The sequence below is a fragment of the Centroberyx affinis genome, unplaced genomic scaffold, assembly GCF_046629955.1.
Source record: "Centroberyx affinis isolate AG114_WGS23_722 - 3 ecotype Tasmania unplaced genomic scaffold, CSIRO-AGI_Caff_v1 ptg000886l_1, whole genome shotgun sequence".
Lineage (NCBI taxonomy): Eukaryota > Metazoa > Chordata > Actinopteri > Beryciformes > Berycidae > Centroberyx > Centroberyx affinis.
The window spans coordinates 72,008-84,798 of NW_027279475.1; the positions used below are offsets into that span (position 1 = coordinate 72,008).

The following is a 12,791-nucleotide window of genomic DNA, read 5'->3' on the forward strand; positions in this document are numbered from 1 at the left end:
TGTTGGAATTTCTTCATTCTTAAAACTCACTTTCCACTCATACTCTGTTTTGAACGAAAACCGACCGCCCACTGGAATTTCAAAACACTTCCAATCTCCCCCCACCTACTTGCACTTCCAACTGCTTGGAAAGACATTAAGTTCTGAAGCCTTAGAAGACTTGTTCTCAACCCCAAAAAAACAGCAACAAATGACAAAGATCAGTTCTACCAATGTTGTTGCAATTCCTACTGGTCGCCCATAGAGGTCAATAGAAGTCATAAATGACTTAATGGCCCCTTTAATGAAAAAAATACAAAACAATCCCCTCATGTCTCTTCAAGTTTAACCTTCCAGTGCTACAGTCTGTGCCTGCTTACTTTTCCATGCATGAGGAGGCGGATGGTGAGGGTGACATTGAGGCCACCCTCTGACTGGACTTTGGTGGGCTCCATGCTGGGGGGCGTGGTGGGAGGTGAGACCAGAGCGCGGTCCTGGAATGGGAAGTCTGCAGAAGGAGAAGGAATGGGATGGTATTCCAGCCAGCCAGTCACCTGCCAAACCCAGGACGCATGCCAAGAACACACACACACACACACACACACACACACACACACACACACACACACACAAAATGGTTAGTTTATAAAGACTTTAACTTAACTTAACCACTTTTCTACCACTTCAATTCATATAGAAAACACACCATATTAACTGATTATTGTGAAGATTTTCCAAAATTCATGCACTGAAAACATCCTTAAGCCAAAACCTTTGAAGTTGTTTTCATGTGCTGGCTCTACATTAAAAACGAACTGTAACTGTTCACTATTACTACTTTCCTGCATGTGTTTCCCCATCTATAAATACGGTTTGTGTTTTGGTGTTTTTTTTTGGGAGACAACTGCCAAAATCTACATATAGGATAAAATTCCCTTTGTTGCAAGACATTATTATCTACAAATAATGCTTGAATTGCAGTAGCGTGACAGTCACTTGTATTTTAGGAGCCGGTAACAACTAGCCACATCTCCTGTTGCAACTGATGATTTAGCTAAAAAGTGTGGGCTAAAAATAAGGCTGAGAGTGTCTGCAAATGCTGTGTGTCTGCAAATGCTGTGCGCACATGAACAGCCAGCTACACTTCCAAGCCTTACTCCTAAGTAAAAAAAAAAAAAACCTTGGTAAAAACGTATCTTATGCAAATGTACCACAGCAAAACAAAGAAGCTGAGAAGTAATCTTCACTTCCATGAAGTCCCCACATAATACTAGTTCCACATGAATACTGCATAAGAGTGCAGTGACAATCTGGCGGTAACCCAGTGTAATTAGACTCAAGTCTCCAGTCTTTGTCTGTTTTTTGCCTCGAAATTTGTTCCAAATTTTCATCTCAAAAGGAGCTCCAAAGAAATTCAAGTTTGAAACTAATAGTGATCAACATGGTTTACACATTAAAGACAACTTCATCTCGATAACAATTCTTTCTTTCTTTTCTCATCAAAGTTGACATTACAAGAGTGAGCAATTCTGTTTACTTCTGTGATGTCAATCTCATGTTCAATGCAAGAATTCATTGGAGAAGCTTAGTGGTTTTACAAATCACCGTACTGACCGCTCCAGCAAACTGTCTCTGTGTAATTGTGTACCCATACTATTGCCAGACACAAGTGTTTACCATTCTCAAAACAAAGTCTGACAAATTAATCCTGGACTATGAAGAGGATAACTGCAAATCCTTGCAAAAAGTTATTTAAAAACATCCTGTCACGATGAGAGTGGTAATTGCTAAAAAATCATTCATTTGTCACATTATTTGTCACAAATAGCTGTGCTGGAGCTGAAATTGGATGATGACAATGAATGCATCGACTAAAGTCCTGACTATGAATATCTGTTTTGTAATACTGTTCAGTTGAAGGTACAGCATGATGACTTGCAGAATCCAGCAGTGGCTAAGTCTCCGACAGTATAAAGCCCTTTTCTGTGAGTTTCCCTCCAGTGCCCTCATCACCCCATTCAAATTACTTAGCTCCTTTGAAAAGGCAGCAAAGGCAAGTGGGACATTGTGTGCATGTGCACATGGATGGCTGTGTCAGAAAGAGAAAGTAAGTTTTTACTGTAGATGTACTAAGTTGTTAAAAAAAAAAATGACTCACTGTTTTACCCATTGTAATGAGTCACACAGTTGTATTCTGCTGAGTCTACAGTATATGTTACAGAAACAGACATAGGATAGGACTGAATGAAGAAAAAGAGAGAGGATGTGGGGACTAACCGGAAACAGGCCTGCATGCATATATTGCAATCATAAGTGGTTATAAAGCACTCATAATGCATTAAGAAACACACAGTACGTCATGATGTGTTATTCCAATACTCTAAAGCATTGTTAAAATGACTTGTATGATAATACAATACATTTTCACTTATGACTTTCCTATGAATTTTCTTGTCTTTTCTCAGACATATCTCCTATGACATCTAATACAGAAACTGGATCAACTTTTCCTATTTAAAGCCTCATGGATCCTTCCTCTTTGGTTTCCAGTTCATCACGCTTTACACATGGTCAAATATGATTCCAGGAAAGGTCTTGTCTCCCCCTTTTTCTTTTCAGTTTGAGGTACATTTAGTACAACCACAATGCAACCCACATGCTATCAAGTATCTCCTCGTTTGGACAATTTTATGCTGGACATGCTGACATCAATTTAACATCAAATCCCCTTTGGAGTTTATAACAGAAAAAGTGTTGGGAGTGCAGATATTATTCCATTCATCCATGTTGTAATTCACTTGATCAATAACATAAATCATTCTGGCTTTGAAATGACTTATTGAGTTCCACTGAATTTCAAGCATTGGATATGTTGTGTTGTTCAACAACAGGAAAAGCACAAAGCCCCATCAGCAGCATTAAAGACAGTTGGATTCTCTGCCCTTTACCCATTTCAGAATTTATGCAGAATAACCTTTGGGGTTAACTTGAAAAATTATTCATTTTGAAATTTAGAGCACTAAGTCACCACATTGCATTCACTGCATGCAACAAGGAATTTGTTTTTTTCTTTTTCTGAGTTGCATTCTGTACCCTTCACCCATGTCAGGGGAAATGAAAATGAGTTTATAATTTGGGTCAAACTGTAGGTGGCCCCCTATCGTGGTGGGAAGGTCACCAGTTCAAATCCCTGGACAGGCCGGGAAAAACAGGGTGGGAAAAGGGAGAGAGAGAGAGATGCTCTCCCCTCCATCAACAAACACTGTCAAGGTGCCCTTAAGCAAGGCACCTCACCCTGCTCAGCGGCCAACAGAGGGAGACTGTGGTTGAACTGGGAAGATCCCATGGGTGAGTCTGTGTAACTGTATGAATGTGAAGCAGAACACTGCTGAAAAAGAGCATGCATGCTCAGTAAACTTTTCCTGGTAAAGTATAGCTTTTTGAATTAAAGCAAATTAAACTTCTATCAGCTCCTTCAGGCCCATGGGAAAGTTTCCCATGTTAATGAAGGCCAAAGCAATAATATTGAACAGATTGTGCTAGATGATGCCTTTTGTTTTAAATGTATTTATTTGGGGAATTTATTTATCCTCTTTTTTTTTAGCAGCAGCCTGCTTCAAATTCACATTAAAGTGCAAGACCAGTTCAATTGTTTTCCACTGAGCAGTTCCATTTGAGCAACTGGGAGTTAAGTTGCTGCCTTGCTCCCAACAGCAGTTGTTGAAGGAGGGGTGAGAGTTATACATCAAATTCCCCAAGGCTTGAACTGGCAACCTTTTGGTCACAGTTTGCTGCCTTGTTCTCTAACCTTCTGGCCATCATTATTTCACATGGAGAGGATGATCTACACTTTTAATTTCTCAACAGTTAGTAGTGGTGCTATCATACGCACTCACCTGCCCCCTAGACTTTCTGATAGCTGCTATTATCTTCACCTGAGCACGCTTATCATTTAATTTCCAGAGATAGGCTATCAGAAGGCCCTTTGGGAGTGCTCACCACCCTCTAAGGCTGTTCAGTTGAGCTGGGACTTGTTTATCATGCTTCAACTTGGCAACAAGTTCAAGTCCACAAGCAAATTCTAATTTTCAGCCAGACACAACCTGAGGCTATGATTGTTGTTGTCCTCATACCAAAAAAAACACATCCTCTCAATCTCAAAATACAGACTACAGGCAATGTTTGCAATTAGGAGGAGGAAGTAGTGTTGAGCAATTTGAACTTGTTTGAAACAAAAAAACAAAAACAAAAACATTTATAAAACTAACAAATTCTGACATTTAACTGAAGAATCTTAGCTTCTCTGTCTGGGTGTAAGAGGACAGGCACACGCACCAATGAGGCTCAAAGCGCCTTGAGCCTCTGTTCCTCCTCCAAACTAAATTAAACTGCCCCCAAAGCTCGTTCTCATTCAAGTTTGTCAACACTACTTCCTGCAGGGAATTCCATTTTTCAGATAAGGAAATCAAAGCGGTTATCTCCTGTTCTTAGATCTGGAATCCTTGCTGACTTTCTGCGGCTTCCACATTACGCATCTCCGGCTGAAGCGGGAGGAGGCCTTGGCAAAGGAAACCTGGACATGATATAATGTTTTTAACACATCGCTGGTCTTGCTGTGGATCAAAGGTATCAGGCGTAACAAGAAGTGACGGTGTTTATTAGAGTCACACTGGCTAACATAAGATTTCAGAGCAAATTATCACATGCGGGGCAAGGTCTAGTGGTGTAAGGTAGTTACGACGGGCCCTAGTGCACGCTAGTTACTCGTTATGAAGCGCGCGCGCACGCACGCGCACGCACGCACGCACGCACGCACGCACGCACGCACGCACGCACGCACGCACGCACGCACACACACACACACACACACACACACACACACACACACACACACCCCATTAGGCGTATATATATTTTACCAACAATATGTTGGATTTTACAGTTGAATGAGTTACTTAGGCTATTGTATTGGGAAAGCAGAGAGGTCAAAGAGAAAGCTATCAGACCCATGGATAGCGCTCTGACACATGGTAACGTAAACAGACGGTCAAAGTGCTGAAATGTGAAAACAAGCAACTGAACTGCCTGGTTCTGACTCTGTCTCTGACTGGTTAGGCCTGGTGCCATTTGCTATATATGCCCTTGAAAAGGCAAACCCAGCTCCGTCATGGTTTTAATTTCTTTTGGTAAAATAGTCAGTAGCAATCTATAATAAAATTATATGCTTATTCTACATAAACTATAAAAACTATATATAAACTATAAAAAACTATTCAATTAAATGAATAATTTCTTATTTTCTTTGGTATTTTTGTCATATACAGATATGCCATGATGATTGCTGGGTAATATGTATGTTGTTGTCCAATGTCAAGTCTCTATTTGATCATGTGACGAGACGATGAGATATAACTAGTTTAGGCACAAAATCTGAACGTCAAGACTGACAAGCTGAGCACATCTGCAAGCCGAGCGAGCAGTCATGCCTTTCAAACATAAAAGCGTCAGTAAGAAAAGACAAGAGAGAAAAGAACAGGAGGAGAAGGTAGCAAAGCTCCCTAAATTATATTCCTTTGGCTTTTTTATAAACAGTCGGCAGCCCACGGACGACCCCCTGCCCCCTCCTAGCAGCAAAGCAGCAGTTTGGCTGGCATCAACATCGCTGCCCTCAGTGGTTCCCCCCTCACCCCTCACTAAGTCTCTGCCACAACCCACAGACCTCAATCTCCTGCCATGCAGAGGGAGAACAAATAGGAAGAAAAAAGACTAATGAGAGGGGAAACTTTCACGTACAGAATGTGTCCAACAACAGTGTCACAAGCAACAAAATCCTTCTCATTCACCATCCAGCCATCCTTTTTCCCTGTTAGTCTGTTTTTGTTGTGATCAAAGGCAGATGCAGGTGTCATGATCTTGAAGATGGAGTTATCTATTCAGGTCAGATAATCCATTGAGAATATCAAAGACTCTTTCCATTCAGGGCTACTCGCATGCGCCACACAATGCTGCTCTTTATGCAATGCATAGGTTTGCCTGTGTTTACCATTCATACAAGGTGGAAAAGGTTTTCATTTGAATGGTTTCCAACAAGTAACACCAGTTTCCTAAGGGAGCATCTAATCCTATCATCCTGCTGTATATTTGAATAAAACATATGACCAGCTCTGACCATGTTGGAAACCATGTCAAAAATGTACTTTTGTGAATTTTAAATAAAAAACAAACGAGTGTGTGTCATACCAAAGTTTGAGAAAAACTCTGAAACTCTTTGGATGCAACTAAAAACGCATTGGAAAGTGTGTCCACTTCTGAAAGGATATGCTAATACAAACTGTATCAAATCCTTATATATCAAAATGCACTGCTTTATGCACAGATAAGCCACTGAATTTTACTCTCTGCAAGTCTGCAGACTGATAAGCATGATGTTTGAAGATGTATTGCCAAAAACATCAAACTCCATTTACGTGGGATGAAGGTAGCGTAAGAGAAAGTAATGCAGTAGCTATCCCCATGAACCCTAGTAAACTCTCGCAGGCCAGACACAGGGACAGGCCTAAGAGACAGGAGGAAACTTTCCTGCATATAAAACCACTGTTGTAACGGCTGGAACACCTTTCTGAAAGAACTATAACTATAATAAATGTCAAAGAATAAAAAAAAAACATTTCTGGAGATTTAAGATAATGGTTATGTTCAGGAACCTTATAAATGACTCATACATGTCTGTTCCGTCTTTTGTTTCCAAGATATAATTTCTAAGAATTCTCTCTAAGCCCACATTTAATTAACAGTAAAGGTATATTGGTGAACTGGATGAAATAAAACCATTGAGAATTTGTCATATATGGCACTTGTGTTGATAAAGTTTATGGCTTACAGCTTGTGTCGTGATTTGTGTGGCCTCTACACAGCTTTCATTCTAACCTTGGTAGATCATCAAGAGAACAGCAGGATGTTTCACTTTCCCTGTCTAAGGTTGTCGATCTACATCTGCCGACATCATGGTACGAATAGTGACTTTTCACAAGGTCCCCGGGCTAATTTAGTCCCTTTTCACCAGTGATAATATTTTAATTAAATGTATTTTAAAATATGCATAATTAACTTTTGCACATATTGTACTTTGTATTTGGCTGGAGGTAAAACAAAAGAAAAAAAAAAGAAAAACATTGTAATTTGTATCAAGATATTTTTGGAAGTATCTTGACGTGTTTTTATATTTCAGAATATTCAAATTACAGAATTTTTGAGAATAGGCCATATTTCTAAAATACAAAAATAGACACTATCAAATTCAGATTTGCCAAATTTGATTATAGCACAGTGATGGATACATTGTCCAAACAAATCATTGACAAGCACTGCTGCCACCTTGGCAACTTGTCTCTAGATTTAGCAACTTTTCAGACCTCTGGTGACGTTATTTCTTAGAACCAACTAGCGACAAATCTAGCTGTGACCATGCAGAAAAATGTTAATATATTGATTTAAGAAGCATTTGGCGACAAATTGGCACAGTTGATGCCAATGTACATAAATTTGCACTATTTTCTTGTCTAATCTAAAGAGGTCTGAGGAAGTCGCAACGGCGCATTTGTGGATATTTATGAGAAAAGATCATTTTTTGGCTGTTTTGGGGTTTCATCAGATTTTAATAAAATAAAGCCTTGGCTTTCATTCTGTGTAAAGATTATTGTAAAATTCAAGCGCTAAATATAGTTTTGAAGCTCATAAATGTAGGGTGACAAGCAGAACTACTAGTTTAGTTTGTTGCCAGGTTCGCGGTTTTCAATGTACTTGGAAATGTTATAAATGCTGTAGGATTTAAAACGCTGTTTATAAAGTTTGTCAGGGTTGTATTGTGGAGTTTTGTTATTGGTTTGTTATTTTGGACTAGTTTCATTGATCATTGGGCTGTTTAGTGGTTGGGTTTAATTGGCACTGGGAGGGTTACCGCTAAGAACTTGGCAACACTTCTCCCCGTCCCTCTCTCTCCTTACTATGTGTCCCTTAAAATTATGAATGAACATCTGCATAGTAACAGGTTGACCATCGTTCACTTTATTGTCTATTCAAAATTATTGTTTAATCCGCGGGAAAACGTAGGCCTAGTTGTCAGGCATCTCAACCTGTGTGTGTGTGTGTGTGTGTGTGAGCGAGTGAGTGAGTGAGAGATTGAATTGATATTATTACAGTAAAATACATAGAAATGAATTCCCGTGAGGCAGAAATTGCTAGCGAACTCAATTTCTGTAAGAGGAGCAGCGACTGACACGCAATGGACTGATACAATACCAGACTACTTTTTAACTCCGGTGCCGGTGGATGCGCGACCTGTCGCGAGTGACACCGGTGCGTCTTCCTCAGAGTCGGACAGTCCACACACCAACAACACGAGCCCTGAGGCTACAGGCGGAGACTGAAGATGAGGAGGAAGATATTTCGCTTATGGCAGACCCGCGGCTGCGGCTCTCCAGTCTGTAGAAGGTGCCTATGTAAGCGAAGATTGTGGCCACGAAATCCAAAAGGCCCGCGACTATAAGTGCCACTGTAAATGCACATGCACAACCACGTTCACGTGCATGTGCACGTGGTTGTGCACGTGGAGTGTGCAGGCATAAATAACCATGTGCACATTAGTTTGCTTCTCCATATACACATGAGCTGTGCCTTTGTGAAAAGTTGAATTTCAAAATGTCAATGTGTGTGTGTGTGTGTGTGTGTGTGCATATCTGTGTATGTATGGGCACTCAAGACTGCAAATGTAATGTTAGTATGTTATGTTATGTTTGAATAATTTATTTATTTGAACTTTGGATCTTTATTTGATCTTTGGAGTACAAAGATAATTTTGATATCACCAGAAAGCTTGAATTCTCCTCTTCCAAAAGTGCATTAAACTCAAAATGGTTTGAGGGGTCAATGTGACTGTAAATGATTATGCAAATTAGTGTAAGATATCATCTGGCAACTTCTAGCAACTTTCTGAGCAGTGAATAGCTATGTTTCCCTGGCAGAGAATTTGTAACACTACTCTTTGATGGCACTGGTGCATATTAAGGCACATGGTACTCCAGTGTTATTTAAGACCTTTCTTTTCTACAGAATTTATTGTTGATGCAAAATATAGCCCACTGCTGCCTCAGCATTAACAGCAGGTAATTTCAGCTGCTTTAAGCCATGCTGCCTGTCAAATAGATGTATGCAGTGAACATTCACAGAACATCCATGAACAAGCACATCCCATTTATCATTTGCATCAGCAAGTACGGTTTTAAAGGGAGGAAGGAAAAATGAATTTTGGGATTCGAAGGAGTTCAGTGATGTTATGATACCTGACTTGGCACCAAGAAAACAATGCACGTTTTTAGTACAAAATACTACTTACTAGATCAATTTCTTCACCGTTGGTAACACATTTATTTGATTATTATTTAATTATTTGGTTTTATTCTATTTTTTGGTTTTATTATCTTTGTATCAAATTAAATTTTTAAACAAACTCTTTTTTATAGCTAATTCCATTCCAATTCCAGATCGTCTTGAATGCATAGCTGTAGATTTCTACAGTCTTTAACTAAGATTTATTTGATGTTAATTAAAATATCCTATCCTTTCATATGAGAAGTTACAGGAGTCTATGCTGACAATTCTGACTGAGTAAAGGATGTTTATCATTTATCATTCCTGGCGTCTCCAAGGACAACTAACGCTTTAGGGAAGCAATTATCTTTTGACATATGATGAAGCTACAACAGCAGCAACATGAGGCTTAATCAGTGATGTGACAGATAGGTATAAAGAAAAACTGAACTGACAAAAGCCAGCAAATTAAGCAGATCCTAAGGTACACAGTGTTGTTCAATTGACTTGCATGTTGAAATAAATTAGAATGTCATGCCACTGCTGCAGATATGCCTGTTGCATAGAAATCAGTCAAATTGTATTGTACTTTTTGTTGAGCAGCAGTTTTGGTTCAGCAGTTGCCAAAAGCAGTTGAACTGCTTGAACAATCAGAACAATCATGTAGTTCCATTCATAACCTTTTAGATAAATGGCATTTGATATTCATCTCATTCACTTATCAAATGGATTAGTCAGTCTTTATGGCATTACCGACAGTAAGCTACATGGACATAAAATTCTGTTTAATTTGGATTCTGTGTGAGTTGCTATGATCACTTGCTGTGTAGAAATGATCATAGAGAAGAAACTTGGAGTGGCAGTGGCCATGACAGCTCCAACCACACCTCATATAACTTTTATCATCAAAATGCCAGGTTACATTTTGCTTGTGATGAAATCCTCTGAGCCGGACCACATCCCTTTGTGGTCAGGCTTGCACTGATACTGGAGTGTGTGTGTATGTGCAAGAGATACAGGGGAAAGGAACAGTGTGAGAAAGTAATGTGGACAGTTTAAAATAAATGCACCCACAGGTGATAGTAAACATCCAGTAAACATCCAGGGATGCGGTCTCATAACATCAGATGTTTGTGAGTGAATCTTAAAAAAAAACCTGAATTGAAATGATGAGAGTAACAGCAGCCACAGATAATTGAGTCTAGAGCAGTTAGATAATCTATTCAGCATCTCCCCCTGATCCATATTTATCAGCATTACGGGGAATATGATAACAGCATTGCCACTCTCAGTCACAAATGTATTCTCTTGGAAATCTCACAGGAGACAAAGTTACGTCAAAGTTCAGCTTAGACATTTTGATGAAAGCTGGCCAACTGCATCATATGCATGCTAATCAAACCCACTGAGCAAAAGATGTGATTTCAATGTCGCGTCTATGCTTTAGCTCTCATATAGCCCAGGATCATTACGGCTATGTATAGAACTATTTTAGACCAAGCAGTAAATACATTATTACAATGAATAAACATCTGTAAATACCAAAAATATGCACCAGAGAAGTCCTGTAGACTAGCCTACAAGATAATTATCTGAGCACAAGAAGTCATTTCAACATTGCGTCTATGCGTAGCTCTCATATAGCCTAGGATAATTTTGTCTATGTATAGACATCTAATAAACTTTCACTTTTCAACCCCATTTAAACTTAATTTAGCCTAGACGGCTATGGGCCATTTAGACGTGTTTTAAACGTCTAATCAATGTAAAATTGCTCAGTGGGAAGTTCGGCTGCAGCTTGTCCAGAATGCCGCCGCTAGACTCCTGACTGGCACCCGCAAGCGGGACCACATCACACCTATACTGGCCTCCCTTCATTGGCTCCCAGTCAAATTTAGAATTGATTTTAAAGTTTTATTATTTGTTTTTAAAGCTCTGAATGGACTGGCACCACCTTACATCTCTGACCCCCTGTGCCCCCATTCCACTTCTAGGTCACTTAGATCCTCTGACCAGATGCTTCTCACTGTCCTGCGAACCCGGTTGAAGCAAAAGGGTGACCGTGCTTTTTCTGCTGCTGCCCCAAAACTGTGGAATAGCCTGCCCTTCCTTGTTAGGTCTGTCCATTCTTTGGACACTTTTAAGTCGAGACATACATACTTTTTCTCCCTGGCCTTTGAATCTTATTGAAATCGCTCTGCGTATCATGCGCGTCTTTTTTATTTTCTGTTCTCTGGGTCTGTTCTATTTTATGCTGTTTTAACTCACATGCTGTTAACGCACATGCTTTGAATTCTTTTTATAATGTTCTGCGTATCATGCACGTCTTTTATCTTCTGTTCTCTGTATTATTGTCTGTCTGTTATTTTTTATGCTGTTTTAACTCACATGCTGTACAACACTTTGGTCAACTCTGACTTGACTTGACTTGACTTGATATATGGCTCCTGCACACCATCTACTTGCAAATCACAATTTAATGGGCCACTTATAGTTTTGGTCATCATTGACAACAGGTGCAAGACGATTGTCAATCAGCACACCCAATTAGCCTATCAACATATCCATTACATCAACAAATCAGCATTTATCTAATTAGTAAATCAATAAAAGGCCCCCCATTTGTAAAATTATTCTTGGGTAAGTTTATTATTGTGCTTTTTTGTTTGTTGTTGTTTTCTTTTGTTGTTTTTACAAACCTGATGGCACTCATGATCAGGCCTGTAAGATCTGTCAAGTGTTTTTCATGCCTATGTAAAACATATGCATTACATATGGTCTGTACAAAGACTACTTTGCATTTTACTTAGTTTTGGGACATTTACCAATACACAGAATTTGATGCAACAATCCCTTATGGAAAGCATAAAAAAACATTGAATTCATTCTGGCAGTTCATGTTATTGATACTGTAACACAGAGTTTTGGAACAAAGCACTCTTTTCAACAAAAAAGACCACAATAGGTGAACTTATATGACAGTAATGTATCACATTAACTAATATATACCTCATGAAGCCTATGTAGATGAGCAGTGATAATAATTGCAATACATTGTAGCGTGTAGAGTCGAAAATATCGAACTTATAATTTGGTAAAGGCATATAAATATAAATATTTTGATCAAGAGATCAAATTACACTCGTAGGGGCACCACCTTCGTAAATGAAGGACCTTTACTCATACTAATCAGTCATCAATCTAAAGATCACGAGATCTTTCCAGTTCAGGGATTACTTTTCTCTGCAAGTAAGGAAACACGACAACTCCTCTGCAATAAATGGGAATATTTATTTAACGATCCAAGTATAACCATATTCAATGAAATAAGCAATATAAGTCACTGATATTGATCACCAGAATGAAATACGGAAACTGTAGACTAAAATAGGCATGGAATGTAATGAAACAAAATAAGGATGAAAGGAAAATGATAATGAAATGTG

General features: G+C 39.1%; 1 protein-coding gene across 1 annotated transcript in view; it reads right to left on the bottom strand.

The window, feature by feature from the left end:
- LOC139645609 (poly(rC)-binding protein 3) overlaps positions 1-12,791 on the bottom strand; it is a 74,537-nt gene that overhangs the window by 13,512 nt on the left and 48,234 nt on the right. The window contains exon 6 of the mRNA XM_071521379.1: positions 360-533. Within this exon, the coding sequence (XP_071377480.1) occupies positions 360-434 (75 nt within the window). The 5' untranslated portion in view covers positions 435-533. The remainder of the gene's footprint in view (positions 1-359; positions 534-12,791) is intronic.